General features: G+C 32.4%; 1 protein-coding gene across 6 annotated transcripts in view; it reads left to right on the forward strand.

Moving 5' to 3' along the window:
* Nucleotides 1–26,789, forward strand: part of Ubr3 (ubiquitin protein ligase E3 component n-recognin 3) — a 222,444-nt gene that overhangs the window by 40,079 nt on the left and 155,576 nt on the right. For all 6 annotated transcript variants that reach the window (XM_077802756.1, XM_077802758.1, XM_077802761.1 and 3 more), the window contains exons 4-8: nt 3,457–3,600; nt 4,160–4,209; nt 16,162–16,228; nt 20,461–20,591; nt 21,670–21,898. In XM_077802756.1, coding sequence (XP_077658882.1) covers nt 3,457–3,600; nt 4,160–4,209; nt 16,162–16,228; nt 20,461–20,591; nt 21,670–21,898 — 621 coding nt within the window. The remainder of the gene's footprint in view (nt 1–3,456; nt 3,601–4,159; nt 4,210–16,161; nt 16,229–20,460; nt 20,592–21,669; nt 21,899–26,789) is intronic.

Consider the following 26,789-nt stretch of genomic DNA (forward strand, 5'->3'; position numbering starts at 1 on the left):
GGTTTATCTCATAAAGATACGAGAGCAATTATTACAAATATATTTACCTATTTTAAATATGTTCAAGATATTTAAGGAAAATATGTTCAAAGAATTAAAGGAAATGTGTAAATTAATGAGTGAAGTGATAGGAATCTTAGCACAGAATGTAAACAAAAAGAACCATTGGCTTAGTAGCAGCTTTGATAGGGTAGAGAAGTCAGTGAATTTCAAGATGAATCAATGGACTAGATAGAAAGAAAAATGATTAAAGAAAATATACAAATACAAAGAAAATCACAGGTAGATCTTTCCTAGATTCCAGGCAAAAGGATGAGTGTCTGGAAATATCTATGGATGGAAATGAGCCTATTTTTAAGGGACTGTAAAGGCCAAGGTGGTTGATGTGAAATGAATAGGGGGGATAGTCTCGTAAATAAGACTCCTACATTAGACTAGATCCAGATCAGACAGGTTCTCATGGTCCATGTAACATTTTCTATTTTGTTCTTAATGTGGTGGGACGTCATGGAAATATTTTAACCTTAAGAGTGAGATGATCAGATATGTATTTTAAAAAGGTGACTTGTTTTGCCAACAATTAATTGGAAGGTATAAGAAAAGCAGCTCAAGGGGCAGAAGTCTAGGGTAAAGACGATGGTGGCTTGTGCTTGAGTTTTGGTGATGAAACTGGAGAGAGGTGAAGTTCATATCTGGTCATCTGTTATTTCTTATCCTAGAAAATGGTTTGTTATTCAGAAATTATCAACTATTGAGAAAGAGAACAAACAGGTTGTTCTTAATCATTGGAGGAATGTATATTTTAGGAATATTTTGTGATAGTTTTCCTCTTTTGTTTAAACAATTTTTAAAAATATTGTTTTAGGGCTGGGGATGTGGCTCAAGCGGTAGCGTGCTGGCCTGGCATGCGTGCCGCCCGGGTTCGATCCTCAGCACCACATACAAACAAAGATGTTGTGTCCGCTGATAACTAAAAAATAAATATTAAAAAATTCTCTCTCTCTCTCTCTGTCTCTCTCTCATCTCATCTCTCTCTCTCTTTAAAATAAATGAATGAATAAATAAATAAATGGCAATGATGTATCTTTAAAAAAAATAAAAAAATATTATTTTAGATATTGATGGAAAAAAGTATTCATTTATTTATATGTTGTACTGAGAATTGAACCCAGTGCCTCGCACATTCTAGGCAAGTGTTCTATCACTGAGCCACAACCCCAGTCCTAAACAATTTTTAAAAATTCTTATTTCCCAGGGGCTGGGGATGTGGCTCAAGTGGTAGGGCACTGGCCTGGCATGCGTGAGGCACTGGGTTCGATTCTCAGCACCACATAAAAATAAAAATAAAGATATTGTGTCCACTTAAAACTAAAAAATAAAATATAAAAAAAATCTTATTTCCTGAAGTTAATAGCAACAATTCTTAACTTTTAATGATGGAAATCAAATTAGGTTTTAATTCAAAAGCTTTGAATTTGCAGTCTAGATTCCCTTCTGTGAAACTGGCTAGCTATATTATCTTTTCTTTAAAAAATATTTTTTGTTATACAAGGGCACAATATCTTTGTTTTGTTTTTTTATTTTTATGTGGTGCTGAGGATCGAACCCAGGGTCTCACACGTGCGAGGCGAGTGCTCTACCACTGAGCCACAACCCCAGCCCCACTATATTGTCTTTTTAAGCCTCAAGTTTCTTAAAAAAAATGGTGGTTATATATTTATTTTTCTCAGGGTTATTGTGAGGGATTGACTTAGATGAACATTTAGCATTATTGAAATCAATATGTGGCTTGTATTATACAGCAGATATTTAGTAATTTCTTTTTTTCCCATGAAGCTGGGGATCAAACCCAAGGCTCACGGATACTAGGCAAGTGCTTTACCTCTGACTGAGCTATACCCTACAGGCCTGAATCATTTCTTATACAGAACTCTGAAAGTTCTTTGTTCTTTATTTATTTATTTATTTATTTTTAGTTATAGATGTATATATAGTTTTATTTATTTTTATGTGGTGCTGAAGATCAAACCCAGTGCCTCACATGTGCAAGGCAGGCAATCTGCCACTGAGCCACAGCCCCAGCCCAACTTCTTTGTTTTTCATAAACTAATTCTTTATTCTTCATAAACTGGAATTGAAGGAGGAAATTCCCATTTGTTTAGTCTGTGTTAGAGTTTTTAAAAAATTTTTATTTTTTAATCAAGGGCAGACAGAGATTGAAAATTATAAAACAAAACAAGAATAAGGAAACCAAATAAAAGAGAAAAGCTCAGCAAATATTAAACTAATTTATATAATCAGAGAGATTCACAGTTTAAGATGCATAATCTACTATGAAGAGGTGAATGCCATGGAAATTTGCCTTGATGTAAAAAATAATTGTTTCACTTAAAAAACTCTTAATTATCAATCTGTTTTTCTTTTACTATTATTCCACCCTCCATAATCCATTAAAAAGCAAAAACAAAAGAAAAAATTGGCAATAATAAGCTAAAATGCTTAAATGAAAGTTCTGGGATTGTGTGATTGTAGAACTTAAACCTTTCCGTATTTTTGGAAGTAAATTGTTTTTATTAATATTTCAATAGAAACTATACTTCTAATTCCTTAAATGTGATTGACACAGGAATTAAAATAATTTGTAGTATTTGAAAATTCCATTCAGGTATTATCTCTTCAAAAAAAAAGCTTTTTGTAGGTATTGTGCTTTGAATAAGTTTGAATGCTTGGAATTACAAGATCACAGATTGACAGACCATGTGATGAAGTCTGCCACATAATTTTCATCTGTTGTATTATCTGCTTCTCTTCTCTCCTCTTCTCTTCTCTCTTTTGCACTCTCTCTAAATATTGGTACTGGGGATAGAACCCAGGGGTGCTTTACCATTGAACTACATCCCCAGCACTTTTTATGTTTTATTTTTGAGACTGGGTCTCACCAAGTTTGCAGTGTTGGCCTTGAAATTGGGAATTCTCCTATCAGCCTCCTGAGTGGCTGGGATTATAGGCATGTGCCTGGCTGTTTATTTTTCTTTACCACTGATTTTAAAGTTCTTGAAGGTTAGAATTATGCTTCATTATTATTATTTTTTATTATTTTTATTCTAATTTGTTTTTAAAATATTTTTTATTTTGCTATATATGACAGCAGAATGCATTACAATTCATATTACAATGTAGAGCACAATTTTTCATATCTGGTTGTATACAAAGTATATTCTCTCATTTATTTTGATGCCAGCTGCTATTTTCCTATTTGTTACAAGTATCCTGTGCCTTTTGGAATTATTAATAACAAACACAAGCACAAAAATATTATCTGAAGCTATTTTATATTGTTCTACTTCCAGTAGAATATTTACCTATTTTTCATGTGTATATTAATTAATGAGATGACTGTATTTAGATTTTAAATGGAATATATGTATATATTTTTAAATTTGTTTTAAATATTAGGTCCTGGAGAAAATGCTTGTGCAAAGAAAAGTCATGAAAAGTACCTTATAGCTTTGAAGAGCTCTGGACTCACATATCCTGAGGATAAGCTTGTATATGGTATTCAGGAGCCATCTGCTGGTACTAGCACTCTGGCAGTTCAAGGTTTGTATAAGTATTTAGTTTGAGCAGTAGTGACTTTTCTGTATTAAAACAAAAATAACAACAATAAAATCCCTGAAATGTTCATTATTGAACAAATTTATTTTGAGCTAAAACAGTGTCATTTTTTTTTTACAAGAAAACTATTATAAATTTAGAAGCAAGAAAGAATAAATTGGCTAAAGAAAAAAAATATTTTTCTTGAATGGAATTTGAATTTACTTTTATAAGGTTCTGGTTCTAACTCATGAGAAATGTACCACTTGGTATTTAAGAGTGTCCCCAAACTTTATTGGCTTAGTATTTTAATAAATCATGGTTTAAAAAAAAACCAATCACCATTTGTAATTATTAAATTTGAGATTTTCCATTGAAGTATTAAACCTATTAGGCCCAAATTTATTTAAGATAAATGTTGACCTTTGCCAAGATAACTGTTAAAACGAGGTGTCTTAATACAACAAAACTTAGCTTTTTGATATTTATATGTCTCAAAATAATTTTAAAGTAAATCAATATATAACAACTATGAAGGGCAACTTTTTTTTCCTCCCTTCTAAAGGTTTTGCAGGTGCAACAGGAACATTGGGACAAGTAGATTCTTCAGATGAGGTGAGACTTAAAGTTTAAAAATTTAAAAAATAAAATTTAAAAATTTATAGAAGTATAAAGATTTGTGTATATTATATGATTTAAATCCCTCATTCGGTTAGACTAGAACATGGAACCTCAAAGTGATTTTTTAGGAAGCCTGACCATAAAATTACTTAGTAATAGGGCAAGGACTACAAGTAGAGTTTTATTTCTTGTTTCTAATTCATTTCTCTTTTTACAGTTTAAAAGTGGGAGATGTAAAGTAGAAGGAAGACCAGTTGAGTAGAGAAAGGGAATAAGGGGAAGGAGGAGGGAGGGAATAAGGAGGTACTGGGGAATGAAACAGATCAAATTTATATTGTTATATTGTGTGCATGTATGAGTATGTAACAGTGAATCCCACTAATATGTATAATTATAATGCATCAATTAAAAAAAGAACCACCCTAAAATAAATAAAAGTAGGAGATGGATCTTTCTCCTAAGAAAATATCCCCAAATATATCTGTGTACAATGAATTTTGTATGTTCAATGAAATTGTCTTAAAAAATTTAAGTCTAGAATAAATTATTAAAAGTATGAATTTGGGAAAAGGGAGGAACTATGGAATGAAATTTACAAAATTATGCTATGTACATATATGAATATACCTCAAGTGAATTCCATCTATATGGATGTCTATAAAGCATCAGTTAAAAAATAACACAAAACCAGTAGAATAGAGGAAGGTCAGTAGGGGAAGGGAAGAAGAGGGGGAAAGAGGAAACTACTGGGGACTGAAATGGAGAAAATTAGATTCTGTGCATGTATGATTATGTCAAAATGAACCCCACTATTACAAATAACTATAATACACTAATAAAAACGTTTAAGAAACAGAATATGAATTATAATCATTTTTCTAATCTTATAATAAAGGTAATGCCTTACATGAACGATTACTTAAAAAAAGTGCTATATTTGGAAGTAGATCGTCAATTAGAAATTTTGGTTTTTATATTGTTGGTTAATAAATATTTCTAATAAATCCTTTATTATCTCATTTTGTAAGTACATGAAAAAATTGCTTTATTACTTTTGTTTATAATCTGTATTCTTAAAAAATTATAAAGTTTATATATATTTCTATGGAATAATACTTTTAATGGCTAAAAATTAAAAAAATTACATTTAAGCATACACAAGTACACCAAATGCTTCTTTTGGAAGGATAGTTTCTGTTATAGAATCTTGTAATTAATTTAATGCCTAGGATTTAAATTTTATATGAATATTTTCCCTCAAAAAATCCTCCCCAAAATGCAACATTTGAAACTTCAGTTTGGACAATTTTGAAGAATTTTCATCAGATTGGACATGCAGTTAGTATGCCCTTAGGAATTTGACTTTGAAATTAGGCTGCCTGAGTTTGAATTCTGGCTTCTGTACTAATTAGTATTGTGATCTTGGGCAAGTGTCTTAACCTCTCCATGCTTAGATTTTCTCATCTGTAAAATGGAGATACTAGTTTTTAGTTCATAGGAATATTAAGAGGGTTGAATGGGTTAATACATTAACCATTTAGAGCTGGGCAAGATAGGGCATACCTGTAACCACAGCTTTTTGTAGTTTTTACATTTATCACGTTTTCCAATGGAATAAAAATGAAATCATTTGGACATTTGAAAATGTAAGAATTTGAATCACCTGTAATCCCAGTGACTCAGGAGACTGAAGCAGGAAGATTGAAAGTTTGCTGCCAGCCTCAGCAATTTAGTAGGGTCCTAGGCAACTAGGAAACCCTGTCTTAAAATGAAAATGGCTGCAGATGTAGCTCAGTAATAAAGTGCCCCTGGGTTCAGTCTTCATTATAAAAAAAAAAAAAGGAAGAAGAATTTGAAGTACAATATTTAACTGGAAGTTGATTGAAGGGACATGTACTTTATTTTTTTTAAGAGTATCATTAGGATCATCAATTTGTTTCCTTTTAGTGTGCAATTAGTTCTTCATGTATTCCTCAAGGCATTACAATATATACCCTGAATAGAACTTGAGCTTTAGAGTCAAGAAGACTAAGTTTGAATTTTTGCTCATAACATCCCTATGATTTTTTGCAAAGTCATTTAACTTCTGAACATTAATTTCTTTGTTAAAAGACGGTAATTCTAATGTTAGCAATGGTCCCTGTTATTGACCCGGCATATATGTGGATTTTTATGTATGTTTTCTATCCTATTGTCTTATATATATAAGGGATTCAGATATTTGAATTTTTGAGTTATTATGGATCACACTATAGAAATTTCTGCTGATATTTCTTTTTTCTTTTTTAACATTTTTAGTTGTAGATGAACACAATACCTTTATTTTGTTTAGTTTTTTTTTTTATTGGTGCTGGGAAACGAACCCAGTGCCTCATCCATGCTAGGCAAGTGCTCTACCACTGAGCCACAACCCAAGCTCTGCTGATATTTTTAGGAACTAGTTACTAATGCATGGTTTAAAAACAATGAAGTTTGCTTCCAAATATAGATTAAAATTACTGATGTAATGTGAATGCATTGTAGTTGTTTTGCTGGACAATTCAAATAAAAGTTTTTTCTCCACCCTTTCTAATACAGGCCCCTCCTTTAGTTAATAGTTTGAATGTCTTTGACAGGCCCATTTCTATGTAGTTAAATAACTATTTTTACAAAAATGTATAGTGTGTGTGTATGTACATGCATGTGTGTAAGTAATACTGTAAAACAGTATATTGTTTTGTGACCTGCTTTTATTTACTATGTTATATAAATCCATCTTTGTATACTATTCTTTCTGTTTGCCAAATAACATTCTAAAATATGAGTAAGCCACAACTTGCCATTTTCTTAATTTCCAATTTTTACAAAAAAATATAATGCTTTAATTTCTTTTTGTGAAATTGTGAGGTCATGGCATATAACATATCTTAAATTTTAATAGGTTATACTTTTTTCTGATTATAAAAGTTACACATGATTTAAAATGAAAAGTGAAAGACCAGTCATGTTTTAGTGATAATGTCAGGAAAATTTCTATTTTAAGATTATGGCTCGGCACAGTGGCACATACCTGTAATCCCAGGGGCTTGGGAGGCTGAGGCAGAAGGATCGAGAGTTCAAAGCCAGCTTTAGCAACAGTGAGGTGCTAAGCAACGCAGTGAGATCCTGTCTCTAAGTAAAATACAAAAAAGGGCTGGGGATGTGGCTCAGTGGTTGCGTGCCCCTGAGTTCAATACCCAGTAAACACCCCCGCCCCCACCAAAAAGATTGTGATCACAATTTTCTGTATAAAATATATATTCATGTTGTATTGATGTATATACTGCAAGATGTTTGCTTTATGGCAATCATGTGATGTAACGAGCAAAAATGAGATTTAGGAGGAGCAATTAAAATGCTATAAAAATTATGAATGCTATAGTTAAAAGGGACCTGGAAATTTTTCATGTCTAATTTTCTTATTTATGGATGAGGAAGCTGAATTCTTTAGAATTAATCAATTCACTCACATAGTGAATTTCATGTAGTGAGTGGTAGCACTGAAAGTGGACACTAAATCTCCTAATTGCTGGTGTAGTGTTCTTTCTGAAAAGTGAGTCAATCACTGTTCATTTCTGTTACTATTAAAATAACTAGACTATTGTATGCAGTAAATTTTTTGAAAACTTTATGGCTTAAAATTATCATTTTATTTTGCTCATAATTTTATGACTTGGGAATTTGGGAAAGGCAGCTGGATAGTTCTCTCTTGGGATATCTTATGTGATTGCAGTTGGTTGTCGCCTGCATCTGTGATTATTTCAAGGCCAAACTCAGATGGAGGTCTAAGATAACTTACTCTCAGAGTTGACATTCAGTGCTGGCTGTCCAGAGGGAGCTCAGGTGACTATTCATCAGTGTTTACATCTGGCTTCTCCAGCATGGTGGTCTTAAATTAGACGTCTTTACATAGTGACTGACTTCTTCCAGAAAGATCAGCCCAAGACAAAACCTGTAGAGCCGTATCTGAACTAGCCCTGGAAGTTACATTGTGTTACTACACTGTATTCTATTAGTTATAAGTAACTACAGTTAGCCCAGATTTAGTGGGAGGATATACAGATCCTACTCTATGGAGGAGTGCCATAGAATTTGTAAACATGTTCTATAACTTCCACAATCACAATGTGACATTAGCTATTCTTTTCATCAGATTCTCTTGATATCCAGTAATGTCTAGTGATTATAGCTAAGTAACATCCCAATGATTGATTTTCGATTTTTCTATTTCAGTGGCATTTTTCTCCTGAGAAAAACTATACCTAATTATGAAATTATAATGTAGCGTGATTGGGTTGTAGCTCAGTGGTACAGCACTTGTCTAGCATGTGTGAGGCACTGGGTTCGATTCTCAGCACCACATAAAAATAAATAAATAAAAATAAAGGTCCATCAATAACAACAACAAAAATTAATTACTTGGGGCTGGGGTTGTGGCTCAGCAGTAGATCGCTTGCCTCGCATGTGGAGACCCTGGGTTCGATCCTCAGCACCACATAAAAAAATAAACAAGTGAAATAAAGGTGTTGTGTCCAACTACAACTAAAAAATAAATATAAAAAAAAAATTAAGAAAAAAAATTAATTACTTAAAAAATAATGATGTAGCCATTAATATGGACATATAATGGCTATTGAAGGATTTCAATGAAAAGAATAATGGCTGCTATTGTACATTGAGACAATGAAAACACATATTTCCGACTGAAAGATATTTAGGTAGTTTATTTTTACCATTGTAAAGTAAAAAAGGAATATTATAAAATTTTGCTGTGTTTATTGCAACTAAAGGAGTAAAACATACTTTTGAATTTAATAATGAAACTAACATTATGTGATTTGTCTGCTTGTCATTGTTGGGGTCATCTGTTTCCTCTCAGATTTTGTTTCTGATTTCTTAATGAGAGATATTATTTTATTAGGACTGTTGGCCTACATGGTAAAGAAATTTCTATTTGGGTTAGGTATCATAAGCAAGAAGTGTGTTAATTGAGTATTTCCTGTAGAGGGAAACATAAAATTTGCCACTTAGCCAATTAAAAACTAATGACATTATTTTAAATTTGTATTGTACTTTTATTCTTTTCAAAGTATTTTTCACATGTATTACTTTAAAATGATCCTCAGCACCACATAAAAAAATAAGTGAAATAAAGGTGTTGTGTCCAACTACAACTAAAAAATATAAAAAAATTTTAAGAAAAAAATTACCTAAAAGTAATAATGTAGCCATTATTAACTATTTAATAATACATTATTAAATATGTAATTTTTTATATTTAAGTATGTAAAATGATTAAATATGTAAGCATCAATAAAGAATGGAGTATACAGATTAAGGAGAAAAAAGTTGAAGGGATAAGGTAGATAGAAAGATAAAACTATTTTATGTGATTTAAAAATTTCATTAAGGCTTTGAAGTCAGCCTGCCTGCCTGCCTCTCTCTCTTTCTCTGTTTCTTTTCAGACACTTGTAGGCACAAATGGGATGTTAGTATTTCTACTTGACATTTTATGAAAAACTGGATATGACTTAAAGACTAGAATTTCTGCACCTTTATTGTGTAAGACCCATGGGATTATGAACCAAACCCTTTTTGTGTTTTTATATACTTGTAATTTAACAAGTAAAGGAAGATAGGATGAGAAGAGGACACCATCATCTTAATTGCTAAAAAAAATGTAGAGGTAATTGTAATAATTAAAAAAGTATTTTAGGACCTAGGAATGTAGCTAAGTAGTAGATCACTTGTCCAGCGTGTGTAAGGCCCTGGGTTCCATCCCCAGTACCAAAACAACAACAGCAACAACAAAACAACCCCCCCCCCAAGCAAAGCAAACAAAAAACAAAAGAAAGAAAAAAAAAGTTGGAATTTCGAATTGGAAGAGACTCTAGATATAATCTAATCCCAATACTTCATTTTTAAAATGAAGAAAGATTAGAAACTATTAACAATAGAAGATTTCTTTTTATTTTGCAGTTTTATTTGAAGGAGTATATATATCACAGTCTACTTAATTTTATTATACAAGTTGTGTCAGCTATTGGTCTCTGCTGTCCCTAGAGGAAAAGAACATTATGTACTCAGCAGTGCTATTTATACACATTACATTCTTCATACGATTACTTCTTATTCTTTTTTTGTGTAGCTCATATGAAATAAGAGGAGAAAATGTTTGTGTTGTGTGGAACCAGAAAGAAAATATATTAAGAGTACATCTTAACTATGTGAATTATTTTTAAGATTTAAATTTATATCCTTATTTGTTTTAATTTATAACCATAATCCAAATCAAAAGTAAATTACTTTATATATAAGTGGGTCTAATTAGAAAGTTTCTTAGAAGGAATAGGATCTTTTAGGTAAAGAACTTTTTAAAAAAATATTTTTGTAGTTGTAGATAGACACAATATCTTTATTTTTATTTATTTATATATGTATATGTGGTGCTGAGGATTGAACCCAGGGTCTCATGCATGCGAGGCAAGCACTCTACCACTGAGCTATAACAATACCCAGCCCCTAGGTAAAGAACTTTTCAAGAGAAGATTATTCACTGTGATTTTTTTCCTTTAGCAGTATCTATTTGTGTGCAATGACCAGATCATTAATTTCTGTAACTTTTTTTTTTTTTTTTTAGAGAGAATTTTTTAATATTTATTTTTAGTTTTCGGCGGACACAACATCTTTGTTTGTATGTGGTGCTGAGGATCCAACCCGGGCCGCACGCATGCCAGGCGAGCGCGCTACCACTTTAGCCATATCCCCAGCCCCTAATTTCTGTAACTTTGATGTATTTAGCTATTAATATAAGTGAAATAATTTAAAACACTTTTTTCCTGGGGAACTATGACCAGGTGAATGTTCATTGTGAAAAAATTGAAAATATAAAAAAGTACAAGGAAGAAAACATTTACCTTCAGGCCTACCATACAGAAATAACCATTGTTTATTAATTTTGCTTGTTTACTTCTAGTCTTTTTCTTGCATACTTTCACATAATTTAGAGATAATCATTAGCAAAATAAAATAAGTCACTGTGTAGATATGCTCTGAATATTCTCACCTTTATTAAAGACAGAAACCAAAAGAACAATTAAAACAAATTTGCTAAATATTAGCAAAGGTAGGATTATTGAAATTGAAAATTGGAGATGTTTTTCATAAATGAATAAGAAATAAAATAGCTTTACTTCAAAAGATATAAGGTTAAATTTTAATTTGTAATCATAAATTACATTAATGGGGAGGGGTGAGGTAGAAAATCAATTAAACTTTTGGTGAGAAAGGTCTTAGACATATCTGATGTATTTCTTTTCCAGTGCAGGAATTGATTTTACAACATTCCCGACAATTGGTAAGCTTCTCTGTAAACAGTTCCAGTGGTAGTGAGCTTACCTAGTTTACGGGCCAACTTGTTCCTTTGTTTAACAGTTCTTATTATTAGTAATTTCTTATCAATATTATATAATTTCACACATTTATTCTTATTTTGTCCTCTAGAGAGATTTTTATTTTAATTGCCATATGATATCCCTTTAAATAACTACCTTTATTTAATATTCTCTGTTGTGCATAGCTTTTTCTTTTCATCTATTTAGTAAATTCATTTCCATTTAAAATCTATGATCTGGTTCTGTGCACAGTGAAGAGACATCTTTTGATAAGAATACTGTGTCTTCATTTAGGCCTAAAGTTTTTTGCTAGTCTGTTAGTAGCTATTTTAAACTGTTGGCAGGAGCCACAGTGGTCAAATAAAATGCCTAGGGTGTTGACTCCCCTCCCCTTCCAGTTCACAACTAACAAGTTAAAGCTTCCTTTGTTCTTGTAAAGTTGATTTAAAGTCTCAGATTACAGTGGTTTACTTAAATCTTTAAGTTTTATTTTATTCCAGTTTTTCAAGATCTCTTTTGGATTTTATTTTTATTAAATAGTCTCATTTTTTGAGTATTATTTTAATCAGCTGTGAATTTACCTGACTTCTTTTTATGGGGTTTGTATTTTTCATTTGCTTAGTAATTCATCAAAGAAAAAAAGGACTAATTTGAATTGAGAAACTCTTTATTGTGGTCATGATAACTGTTTTGCTATAATGAATATATTATATAGGGATTTTATAGACTGGTAGTTGAATATGTTTTTCTTGTCTCAGGTCTAATTGTCTCTTCTCTAAAATAATTTGCACCTATGTCCATAGTTTGTCCCAGAAACACTTGCAGCAATGGTGCCTTGCCCCGAGGGACTAGTAAAATTCTGGAAGGGGGCTGGGGTTATGGCTCAGCGGTAGAGCACTCTCCTTGCGCATGCAAGGCCCTGGGTTTTAAGAGAAGATGAATAAGTAAATAAAGTATAGCATACCTGCTGTGTGTGTGTGTGTGTGTGTGTGTGTGTGTGTGTATAAAATTGTGTCCAACTACAAAAAATAAGTATTAAAAAAAAAAAGTCTGGGGCCTGTACAAATGCTGAGTCAGTATTGTACTCATTTTATTTCGTCTTATCAGTTAGACCCTCTTTTCCCAGTGTCCTGTACTGTTTCCTCATGGATAAATGGGAAGAACTTCATTTCCCAATAATGAATTTGAAAGGATGGAAAATTGTGGTCATGATGACTTTTTTTGCTTTGATCTTCCTTAGTGTCTGAAATTGCAACCTGTGGGAGTTATTTCTGTTCTATCTCAAAATAAAAATATCATATTTAGATGACACAGTAGTCCATCATCTTGAGCAGTTTGTTGTGATTGAGATTAGAAATCAAGGCAGTATTTCTTAATAAATATTTATTAACTTAAAACTACAACCCATATTAATTGTTGAATAAATAGGAAATAAATATTGAAAAATGGTGATAAAATGAGCTATAACTCTGTCACGAAGAGTAACTCAGTATAAACATCTGCATTCTATTTTAAGTTCTTAAGAAAAAGTACATAAGGACTTCTACCTTAATTTGTAGTCTAGAACATTTCACTGTGCACTCTGAACCTCAGGCTAGGTGCTGTCACAGTATAACAGAATGAAGAATCCTGGCCAAGAGGGGACAAGATGTAGTCTACTCTCAGAGATACTCAAACCATTTTGGCAAAACCTCATTTGTCACTTTGAAAGGGAAGACAATTAAAAATATTTCAGAGGTCAGCATATCAGAAGAACTTCATGAATATAAACAAACAAACAAATAAATATATATATACACACACATACATACATACACACACATACATACACATATACACACACATATATACATACATATATATATACGTATATATATATAAAACATCTGCATTCTAACAGATCTTAATACGTAGACTATTTTAATGGTTTCATGCTATAGTCTTGTATCATTTTTTTCCACCAATGATAATTTTGACTGTAATGAATATGTTAACATTTTATTTGTGTAGATTACTTAAATGATTTCTTATTCCGTATGTTATTGTACATAACATGCTTTTTTCACAGTAATGCTTTTTGAATGTCATCTGGTAACCATGAATATAGAGTTCTAGCATTGTTTTTTCTTTTATGGTGCAGATGTGCTATATTTTATTTACTTATTCATCTTCTCTTAAAAGCCAGAGATTGTTGTCTTTTGCTTTTATACATAATATTGTTATGAATAGTTATGTACATACTTCCTATTCAATTGTCTCATTACTTTTTTAGGAAAAATTCTTAGAATTGGAATTTCTGTGTTAAAAACACTGTAAGGAGTTTTGACATATATTATCAACTTGTCATTCAGAAGTCTGTACTATATACTTTCACCATCAGTGTGCAAGAGTACTAATTTTTCCACCACCATAGATGAAGATAATCTATTGTCCTAGTTGTGTTTGCATACCATGATATTAAGTCCAATCCCGTGGTCCATGTCTCCAGATTTTTGTCTTTGTACCTTAGTTCATGCTCTTTTTCCTCTTTATCTTCTCTTCTTCCTCCTCTCCTATCCCCCCAGCCCGCACTCCCAGCCCCCTATCCAGGGATTGGACCCTGGGGTGCTTAACCATTGAGCCACAAGGGAATTTTATTTTTGAAATTTATGATGTGATTCTAACCTGGGACTTAACATATTTTTCCAACTTTGTCTTTTGTCTCAGATCTGGGAGAATGGTTTCATAAATTGCTATTAGTTGAAATCTTAAATCTGAATTCTTTGGGCCCTGTGGCATGATATTCACATTTTTCTGTCTGTCAAGAATCCAAATTTCATTCTGCTGAATTTCTCCTGGGGCAAGGTTAGAGTGGTAGAGGAGGAGGAGAGTGTAGTTTGATAGTCTTGCTGCCAGGTTGATGGCCATAGAGACTGGACAAAGTGAGGGATTAACAGGGCAGGAATATTGAAGTGCTCAATAAATGCTGAATAAGTAAGCTAAATGGTAGCTCCGGAAAACCTAGAGAATAACCCTGAGGAATGATGCTGGATTTGACAGAAAGCCTCTAAAGGATACGAAGTATAGGCCAAAGAAGCAACTCCAACAAATCAAGCTGTAGCAGGAAGCTCAGACTACTTTTCTACTTTGGAGGTTTAATCAACTCTAATTGAGAAAGTATTTGGAAGTTTTTACTACAATTCTAACCTGCCACCAGGTTAGAACTAAATCTATGCCAAAATATTAACACATATGTCTTATAATACCAGTTGACTGATATGCATTTGAAATATAGGGAAAGGAAGTATAAAATGAAAGTTTTTGTTTTATATGTAGAATTCCTGATTTAGGAGAGATGGAATAGTGGGGTAGAATCATAACCTGTAGATGAAGAGCGAGAATCCTGAGCTCTATTATAAAGATATTAGAAGCCTTTCCAATAACATTTTAAGAAAATTAGAAGTGAGTCCTTATACCTAGAACTACCTCCCTAAATAGGTGCACCTGTAGCTTTATATGATTTTCACAGTGGCAGGCTCCTGCATCTGCTTTTCTTCCCTATGTGTTGTCTCATGTGGCTGATGCCCATTTTGCTGTTGTGCAGTGTCAGCATCCTCTGAGACAGCCTGAACCATGTCAAGGTGTTTGCCTGGGTATACAAATTATCTCCCCAGGTACCAGTTATTGTTTCTATTACTTCTTTGGTTACAAACTTGAGTAGGTTGTGAGTGGTGTTCCCCTCACCCTTTTTTCTCCCATAATCCTTGTTATTTTAAGTGTGAGGTTTTTCAGGAATGCATGTATCACATGTGAACAAAAATGCCTGTATTTCCTTCTTTGTTTTTTCCTAGGCGTATTTTGATTTATTATTATTATTTTATTATTTTTAAACTGTCAACTCCAGCTTATAATGCACTGTTTTTTTCTTTCAGAATTTGATTTTTTGAATTCATTTTGTCTCAAACTCTTTGAAGCTGTTATCCTATTCATTAGTTTAGTCCTCTCCCCTTTTCTCTTTCTTTCTATGATAAACTTTCTCCCTATTCTGAGTGTAATTATTGTCATGTATATGAGGTTAGGAAAATTTTTGTTTTGGCATTTTGGGGTGCTTAAGAAGCTTCAATTAGAAGCATAGGTTAAGTTTAAGAGCTTTTGTATTTTTAAAAAAATATTTATTTTTTAGTTGTAGTTGGACACAATACTTTTATTTTATTTATTTATTTTTATGTGGTGCTGAGGATCGTACCCAGGGCCTCACACGTGCTAAGCGAGTGCTCTACCTCTGAGCTACAACCTCAGCCCTAAGAGCTTTTGTATTTTAACACTAAGGATATTTCACTATATATTTAAATAAAATTAGCATAAAAAGATTTTTTATAGTAAATACATAAAAGTGAAATATGTTTAATAGTGTATAAGCATGCATTTATTATGTTTAATTTTATATGTGTATAAGCATGCAAATATTATGTTTTAAGCACATTTGTATTTATATAAAATGTATAAATTTATGAATATGACTGTTTATAAATCTAATGCTTTTTTCCCCCTCCAGGAGGATCAGGATGGGAGTCAAGGCTTGGGAAAGAGAAAGAGGGTAAAACTGAGCAGTGGCACCAAAGGTATAAATAGAGTATAATTGGTGTAAATTGAGAGAGTGTGTTTATGTGTGTGTGTATTCTGTTTTTTCCTTGAGCAAAATGCCCACCCCCCAAAAAATTCTTAATCACTAAGAATACTTGATGGTTACTAGAGCCATAGTGACATCAAAGTTTTTTTGAAGGGACAGTTATATTGTTAGATTTATTTAATGATGGAGGAAGTGTTATTAGGAGGTAGTTGCAGGGACCTCAAAAGCAAGTAAAACTATTAGGATTTAGTTCATTGTTTGTTATCATAAAACGAGCATTATCATATGAGTCCCCAAATAGAAGGTTTTTTTTCATTAATTAATTGATTTGGATCCAGTGTTTTTGGTGTAGAGTTTTAGTTTGGTTTTCATCTTTTTATAATCTGTAGTATGCATTTTCTAGAGTGGAAAGGAGGAGCAAAGGAGAAACTGGGGGGGGGGAATACAGAAACACAATGTACAATGGCAATGAATGAATAGCATTAAACACATAGTAAAGGCTCATGAAAAACTAAACGTGTTTAGTCAAAGCAAGAGGTAGATATGCCTACAGTAAGGGAATAGATTAGTAGTAATAATGGGTAAAATATTTATTGGCTTTTCTTTTTTGGGGAGGTACTGGGGTTCAAACCCAGGAATGCCCTACCATTAGGTACATCCCTACCCCTTTTTATTTGAAACTAAGTTGCTGAGACTGTCCTAGAACTTGTGATCCTTCTGCCTCAGCTTCCTGAAGTGCTGAGATTACAGGGTTACCATACTCATTAAATTGTTTTATATGTGCTAGATACAATGCTAAGCACTTTGTTGTATTATTTGATTTAATTTTCAAAGTAACCATTATGAAGTAGGTTTTAGTATTACTTCCATTTTATGAATGAGGAAATGGAGGTATGTTAGAGATCTCAGCTAATAAGAAATAAATCCTTAATTCAAATCCTAGAGCCTAAACTTTTAACCACTGTTTTTCTTGACTCATCAGTGGGCAACCTGTGCTTTGAATTTTTGCCAGGGATGTCTAAATTGTAACATGATCCATTTTCTGGGTTAATGCGGTCTATTATAGAGTCTCTAATGGTTAAAATATGATTTTGATGAAAAGAGTTCTTTCTTTTGCTGTTGATTAAGTGTATTGAGACATTTATAGGACTACCTGGAAAGGTGGAAGCAGTGGGCATTTTCATTATAGGCTCTTTTTCTGAAGGACGATTTCTGAAGTTTAGTGGGTAGTTTAGTTTTTATAAGAATTTGATTCAACATTTGCATGTGAACTGAAATAAAATATGTAATGAAAGGCAAGAGGCCAAGTACTATGTTAAAGTCACAGTCTATATTCATAGCCTGAGTTTTAAAGATGAAGAAACTGAAGCTTAGAATGTGTTAACTAACATGGTTAAGATTACTGAAAAAGAGTTAGTGAGGTTGCAGAGGTTGGATCCTCAGTCTAGTTAAGACCTTGCCTTACTTATGCATTTACAATGCACTGATTGTTTAGAAATATCTTTTTACATTTTAACTTAAGGCAGATTAGGCATTGTTAAAAGTCATGACAAGATTTTAAAAGTATATAATCAGATAAGTCATATAAGAATTTTTTCTTTTTAATATCTTTATTTTATTTATTTTTATGTGGTGCTAAGGATCGAACCCAGGGCCTTGCACATGCTTGGCGAGCGCTCTTCCGCTGAGCCACAATTCCAGCCCCATTATAGAAGCGTTTCTAATCACATTCCATAATATTTTAATATTACACATAAAACATATAACACATGCTTTAAAATCTTGTGAGACAGACATCACCATTTTAAGAAAATCAACAAAGACATTGCATTTTTTTCCTTCCTGAAGATAAAGAAATTAAATTCCTCATAACTGCAGTTATTCTCATTTTAAGAGAAGTCAGAACTTTTTGGGGTGCATTCAGATTGATTGTTGATTTAAAACAAAGTTAATGTATTTTCCTTCTAAGTACATGCCAATTAGTAATGATGGTGGCTTCAGACTTTTCATTTGGCTAATGCAGGCTTGCAGACATAACTATGAATTCTAAGATTAATAGCACTAGTTGTGTTCAGCTTTGTGAATATGTTAAGGAGCATTTATTTAGGATTTTTTTTTTAATTTGGTAGTCTGAAATTTTTAGTCATGTAGGTACTAAGTGAATTGTGAGAATTAAATAAGGTATTGAAATGTGCTGTTGATTATATTCTGTTTTTAAGTTATAATTCTTTTATTCCTGTTATCTGATTCTCTTAGGTCCTACTTTTATTACTTTTTAGCTTTGAGTCATCAGTATAGATCTTTGAATATATTTTGCCTCATTTCTTGCAAGCTTAGTTTATTTCTGTTTTTAAATCATTATTATCACACCATGGGAATGATGGTGTTTCAGGAGGAAAAGATTTCTGTTTTACAAGAAGAAAATTCTGAGTTTTGAAAAATAATTACAAAACTCTAATTGTATTTACACCTAATCCTTATTACATATTGCTTATACTGATTGCACCAGAGGAATTTATTTCCAGAACATACAAGATTTTTTTGGGATTTGTTTTCTTCTTTAGTTATTAATAAAGAAATAGGGCTAGAGTCATATCTAATATTAACCAATTCAAGATTTAGTAAACTCACTGTGTTTTATAAAAGAATCAAGTGATGGCATATTGAGCCTACATTGTTACTCTTTTAGACCTATTACCTGAGGAGATGTGGTGTGGACATTATTGTTTAATAATAGAACTGTGAACTAAGATAGTGTTAATTGAGAAATTGCTACAAGGTTACCCTGCAAGATACTTGAACTGTGATGTATAGGGCTATACTTGACTATTTTGAAGTGTATATTACTGTCACCCCCACTGCCCCAATCTTCCATCTAATTCTGCACAGTTGACATTTGCTGTGTCCTTATCATTTTCAAGGAAAAAAATTAGTGAGCAAAAATATGAGTTAGACAAAGTGAAAGAGATAGCAAAAGTATTAAAACTATCCAGTTCATCAAATACTTGTTGAGATTTTCTGTTGACTAAGCATGGCAAGGATGTAGAAATTTTTATTCATGTAGGTTGCTAAGTGAATTGTGAGAATTAAATAAGGTACAGAAATGTGCTGTACCTAGACTTCATAGAGGGGCACTTGTTCTTAGAAATAGGCCTTATATTTAATCTGCATTTGAATATCTTTATAAATAAAGGGCATCAGTTACTTTTTCCCCTATATGTGAAGAAGGCATCTTGAGCCCAGTGCAAGTACACATATCTAAAATTATTTATACGTTTTTGGATATATTCTTACCAGAGAAAAGTAATATACTAGAGGAAGCAGCACATAAGGAGTTTCCTTTAGTAGTGATATTAGTATCTCATTTATGGGAATTCTTTTAAATAAATAGATGAATTATTGAATCCTATAAAGAAGATATCTATCCTTTTTTTAGAAATGAAATATTTTGGTGTTATTATGTCCTAAGCAATATTTATTTTTAGCTTAAAATTATTACTGTTATTTTAATTAAGTATTATTGAATAGTTACAGGCTGAATATCCCTTATCTGAATTCATTGGGACCAGTTTCAAATTTTGGTATTTTTCAGATTTTGGAATATTGGCATAAAATTTACTAGTTATATGCTAAAAAATGTGGAGCATTTTTAACTTTTTAATATTTTTTTCCTTAGTTGTTGATAGATCTTTATTTTATTTATTTATGCATGGTGCTGATAATCAAACCCAGTGCCTCACACATGCTACTGCTGAGCCAGTGTCCCAGCCCTAATTTTTGATGAGGAATGCTCAATATATATTTTGAATCTTTGTAGAAATTTTAGATAAATGGCCTGTGTTTAAGGACAATGAATACCTATTTTATTACTAATTTATATTAAAATAAAGAGATGGGCTAGGGAAGAAGTGCTCTCAATGGTAGAGCACTTGCCTGGCACATGCAAGGCTCTGGGTTTGATCCTCAGCACCACATAAAAATAAATAAATAAAATAAAGGTATTCTGTCCAACTGCAACTAAGAAAAAAAGTGTTAAAAAATTTCCTAAAAAAAAAATAAAGAGATGAAGTGTTTTGTTATTTATATGATTATAGAAACTTAATATTGGTATTATCACTGCATTATTGAAAGGGTGTCCTTAATTTTTAGATACTTTCAGGTATTTGTGTTTGATGTGCTGTTAATTATAGTAAGGATTAAATGAATTTTCTTTTTGTTAAGCAGATCAATCCATAATGGATGTATTGAAGCATAAAAGTTTTCTAGAAGAACTTTTGTTTTGGACAATAAAGTATGAATTCCCTCAGAAGATGGTCACTTTCTTACTCAACATGCTTCCAGATCAAGAGTATAAGGTATCCATAATTTTTCTTTCTTTTCTAAACTTTGCTTTGTCATCATTAAATCTTTTTAAAAAAATATATTTCTCAGGTGAGACTTATTATATTATAGATCTAAGGATTGACATAACATAAGAAAACATTTGCTTATTCTCTTGCTACCACAGGGTCTGCACAAAACGCACACAGGACCTTAGGTTTCTCTTTAGAATTCAAAAAGTCTTTGTAGTACTTGAAGGGAATGCTGGGGGACAAACATTAAAAACACAAATGTAGAGGTAAATATGTAGTTAGAAATTATTCTAAATTCTCTGAAAGAAAGGTATAAAATGCTATGATAAAGTTTAATGGGGTAGCTGAATTTAGACTAGGAAAAGCACAAGGTTAATAGTTGGTGGCCACAGTTGTTAAAGAGAATAGTTACTGACTCAGGTATGAATGTAGGTAGAAGTTTTTAGTTCCAGAGGGTTTGAACTCATCATTTACTATGGTGTGGTTGGTAATGGCAAAGTTACATACCTCAATGTATGAAAAAAGAAAGCATGGTATAGTTGTTATGGTGTCTTTATTTCTTCTTAAAAATTATGACAGAGGAAATGTACATCCTGCATATGAAGGAAATAAAAGTAAACTAAATATCACTTTAGGCATTTAGTCAGATCATTTTCTGCTTTCATATCAAATAAAAGTTTTTACTTGTGGAGTAATCACACTGACTCACTTGTTTAGTAGTATTAAATTCTCCATGTGGTTTGTGGCTGAGACTTTAGATTTTGTTGTTAAAGTAGGCAGCACATAGCAAAGACATATCCTTAGACCTTAGTAAATTGATACTTGTAAACAAAACGAAATTCTGTATTCTTAAACCATAGTGTTTGCAATTGCTTTAAAACTAAATTTTTTTAACCATCAAAATGTTTGCTGATATTTTGAAAAAGGGAAAATCTGACTTAGGACTACCATCATCATTGAATTATTTTTTAATTACCTTGGATTTCATCACAATTTAGTAATAGCTTTAAAATATTTTCAACATTATATTTGTATTTTAAATTCAGTTAAACTAATGTATTGTTTTCCTCCCTATTTACAGGTTGCTTTTACAAAAACTTTTGTTCAACATTATGCTTTCATTATGAAAACACTGAAGAAAAGTCATGAATCAGACACAATGTCTAATAGAATTGTGCATATTAGTGTTCAATTGTTCAGCAATGAGGAGCTAGCTAGACAGGTAACAGAAGAATGTCAGCTCCTGGATATTATGGTCACTGTACTATTATACATGATGGAAAGTTGCCTTATTAAAAGTGAACTACAAGGTAAACTTCTTGACCTGTCATATATTTCTCTATCTCTGCCTGTTCTTTTTTTTTTTTTTTAAACATTTATTTTATTTTTATGTGGTGCTGAGGATCGAACCCAGTACCTTATACATGCTAGGCGAGCGCTCTACCACAGAGCCACAATCCCAGCCCTATCTTTGCCCATTCTTATTTCTCAGTGGTCCTTCATTTTAACTTCTCTTACATAATTTATATTATTTGAATATTTGTATGTACTGGGCACTGTGTTGAATACTATTCATATAATATCTCAGTTAAGCTTCTCAACAACTCTCTGAGATTGGCATTATTATCATCACTTTAAAGATAAGTACATTGAAGCTTAGGAAAATTAAGACATTTGCTATAGATTATACAGCTAGCAAATGACAGAGCCAAGGAAGATTTCTTGTTTCCTGAGGTGAGAACCTTTGTTTTTCACCTTGGCACAATCAAATGAGAAGACTTTGTCTTCATTTATTTTTCCCTGGAGCTAAACTTAAAAACAAACAAATAATAAGCAATATCTCAGATTAAGTCATAGAACCCACCCATTCTTTGGGGAGGAGAGATTTTTTTTTAGTTGAGCTTTGCCTTGTTCCACTGTTGTACCTTTGTTCATATTAGCTTCTATTTTCTCAATATACTCACAGTCTGTATTCAGATATGACATTGTATCCTAAAAATTGATATATGCTCACTGTAAGACTTAATGCCTTATATGTAATAATAGCTGGCTGATTATGATAGCTACCATCTTTTGAACATTCTCCATCTGTCAGGCTCTTTTTTCAGTACTTTTATGCTTTATTTCTGTCATTAATTCTATGAAGCAAATATTGTTGACTCCATTTTATAGATGAGGCAACTGTGTCTTAGTGATTGAAGTCATGGTCTCTGTCATATAGTTCTAAGTGATAAGGTTGAGTGTCTGACATAAAAGCCCATGCTCTTTCTACCCATGATATGATTTTGCCTTCTTTGTGCAGGTGTAGTGGGAACATAATGTATTGTTTATATTAAGCAATATACCTCTTTACTTTTTTAAAGAAAAATTTAAAAGCTGCTTTATATTATAGTTTTTCTGACTTTATGTGGCATGACCTTTTCTTTCTTTCTTAGAGATTTAACTACATTTGTTGATTTTTCTTTTTTTCTATTTGAAATAGTATCTGTCATTAATTGTATTAATGTTATGTAGGATTATATTTAGAGAAAGGCTTCAAATATAGAATTTTTAATTCATAAACTAGAAAACTTTTAAAATAGAAGTATCTGTTCTTTAAAAATTTTATTGATATATTATAATTATGCATAATAGTGGGATTCTTTATGTCATCCATGTACCTGGACATAATTTGATCAGTCTCATTTTTTACTATCTTCCCTTTTCATCCCCACCTCCTTCCTTCTGATCTACTGATCTTTCTTCTAGTATTATTTCAATCAGTATATTATAATTATATATAAGTGAGGTTCATTGTGATGTATTCATATATGGACATAGCATACTTTGATAGATTTTCTTCCTCAGTACTTTCCATGCCCTCCTCTCATCCCTCTTTCTCATTCCCCTTTTTCTGTTGGTCTCCCTTATGTTTTGTGAGATCTCCTTTTTTCATTCCCTACCCTCACCACCTCTAGGTTCTTTTTTTTTTTCTTTTTTTTTTTTATTGGTCGTTCATAACATTACATAGTTCTTAATACATCATATTACACGGTTTGATTCAAGTGGATTATGAACTCCCGCTTTTACCCCGACCTCTAGGTTCTTATAAGAGAAAACGTTTGACCTTTGATGTTCTGAGCCTGGCTTATTTCACTTAGCATGATGTTCTCCAATTCTATTCATTTACCACTAAATGATATAATTTCATTCTTCTTTGTGGCTGAGAAAACTCCATTATGTAAATATACCATGTTTGCTTTATTCATTTGTCTGTTGCTGGGCTCCTAGGCTGATTCCATAACTTTGCTGTACACTTTGTGAAATGTTCTGCCGTACACTTTGGAATGCGTGTATAACTATAGCATGCCAATTTTAGTTCTTTTTGATAAATACCAAGGAGTGGGATACCTGGGTCATATGGGTGGTTCCATTCCTAGTCTTTTGAGGAACATCAATACAGCTTTCCACAGTGGTTGTACCAATTTACAGTCTTACTCCCAATCTTTGCCAGCATTTATTGTTATTTGGATTCTTGATGATTGCTATTCTAACCGGAGTGAAGTATCTGCTTTTTAAAAAAATACCTTTATTTTCTTTATTTATATGGGTGCCAAAGATTGAACCCAGTGCCTCATAGGTGCTAGGTGAGCACTGTACTGCTGAGCCACAACCCCAGTCTAGTATCTGCTGTTTTAAAAAGAATCTGAGTCTTTTTTTTTTTTTTTGACTAAGTAATTTAGTTGTGCTTAAGTATGGTTTGCATTTGGTCTTTAAGGAAGTATGTTTGGGGAAAAGATGTGTGAGTTTGCTGCTGCTTCTTTTTTTTTAAATCATCAGCTTTCCTGAGAAAGTTTTTTATATCTTTCAGGCACTCATTAACCCATCTCAGTTTACCTACCTCAATTTAGTGTTCACTCTCATCATTCTATTGAAATTGTTATGTACAAATATTGTCCAGGACTCAGGTGGTCACGTGTTAAATATATTACAGTAGATTACATTATCTCCAAGCCAGTGTCTAAAAACATCTTCAACATCCTTCAAACTTTGCTTTTTTTCTCTTTAAATAGTAGCATGGCATTTGATAATATATATGTATTGCTTTTCTAAAAGCACCATAAATGTTCCCTATTTTTACATTAAGGATATCAGAATGATCCTTAAATATATTGTGTAGCTACAGATATTACAATAGGATCCCTGTTTTTTTTTTTTTGAGAGAATTTTTTTTAATATTTATTTTTTAGTTTTTTGGTGAATACAACATGTTTATTTTATTTTTATGTGGTGCTGAGGATCGAACCCATTGCCCCATGCATGCCAAGCGAGCTCACTACTGCTTGAGCCACATTCCCAGCCCCAGGATCTCTGTTTTTAACATTAAAAAAAATTTTCAATAGCTTCTTTGTAGACTTTGCTTAAAATGTGATTAGATAATGTTTTGTTTTATTTTATGTGATATAATATTATTTTAGATTTCATTTATTTTGCAGTGCTGAGGATTGAACCCAATGCTAGGTAAATGCTCGACCACTAAGCTACATTCCTAGCCTCTAGGCAGTATTTGAACATTTGATCTATACTGTTAGTAAATATTGAGCTGATGCAATGAGAATTTACGTGACTATAGCAATAGCTAGACTAAAAGGAAAAAGCCTCTAGTGGTACAGGATCCCTACGCAATGCCTTTACTTTATTATATTAATTTTTATACTCCATGGTAATTGTGAATCCAACCATAACTCATGATTTGCCATGCCCCTGAATTTTACAATTTGTCTTATGAAACAGTTTGTATAAAATGTAATTTAAAACCATGCATCACATAACTATAGGAATATCTGTAGATACTGAAAATTCCAGATTGATCTTTTGTCTGGCTGATAAAACTAGTTGTTGGAATATTTTTGGATGTCTTTAAACACTTCAAATGCACAAACTCGTTAGTTATATCAAGCTTTTTTATTTATTTATTTTTATTTATTTATTTATTTATTTATTTTTTATTTTTTTTTATTGGTTGTTCACAACATTACAAAGCTCATGACATATCATATTTCATACATTAGATTGAAGTGGGTTATGAACTCCCAATTTTACCCCAAATGCAGATTGCAGAATCATGTCGGTTACACATCCACAATTTTACATAATGCCCAATTAGTAATTGTTGTATTCTGCTACTTTTCCTATCCCCTACTATCCCCCCTCCCCTCCCCTCCCATCTTCTCTCTCTACCCCATCTATTGTAATTCATTTCTCTCCTTGTTAATTTTCCCATTCCCCTCACAACCTCTTATATGTAATATTGTATAGCAATGAGGGTCTCCCTTCATTTCCATGCAATTTCCCTTTTCTCTCCCTTTCCCTCCCATCTCATGTCTCTGTTTAATGTTAATCTTTTCTTCCTGCTCTTCCTCCCTGCTCTGTTCATAGTTGCTCTCATTATATCAAAGAAGACATTTGGTATTTGTTTTTTAGGGATTGACTAGCTTCACTAAGCATAATCTGCTCTAGTGCCATCCATTTCCCTGCAAATTCTATGATTTTGTCATTTTTTATTGCTGCATAGTACTCCATTGTGTATAGATGCCACATTTTTTTTATCCATTCATCTATTGAAGGGCATCTGGGTTGGTTCCACAGTCTAGCTATTGTGAATTGTGCTGCTATGAACATCGATGTGGCAGCATCCCTGTAGCATGCTCTTTTAAGGTCTTCAGGGAATAGTCCGAGAAGGGCAATAGCAGAGTCAAATGGTGGTTCCATTCCCAGCTTTCCCAGGAATCTCCAAACTGCTTTCCAAATTGGCCGCACCAATTTGCAGTCCCACCAGCAATGTACAAGAGTACCCTTTTCTCCACATCCTCGCCAGCACTTGTTGTTGTTTGACTTCATAGTGGCTGCCAATCTTACTGGAGTGAGATGGTATCTTAGGGTGGTTTTGATTTGCATTTCTCTGACTGCTAGAGATGGTGAGCATTTTTTCATGTACTTGTTGATTGATTGTATATCCTCCTCTGAGAAGTGTCTGTTCAGGTCCTTGGCCCATTTGTTGATTGGGTTATTTGCTATCTTATTGTCTAATTTTTTGAGTTCTTTGTATACTCTGGATATTAGGGCTCTATCTGAAGTGTGAGTATATCAAGCTTTTTTAAAAAAAAAACTTATTCTATGTGTATGTGCATGAACATATGAGTGTGTTTGTTTTTTTTTTTT

The sequence above is a fragment of the Urocitellus parryii genome, chromosome 1 (assembly GCF_045843805.1).
Source record: "Urocitellus parryii isolate mUroPar1 chromosome 1, mUroPar1.hap1, whole genome shotgun sequence".
Taxonomy (NCBI): domain Eukaryota; kingdom Metazoa; phylum Chordata; class Mammalia; order Rodentia; family Sciuridae; genus Urocitellus; species Urocitellus parryii.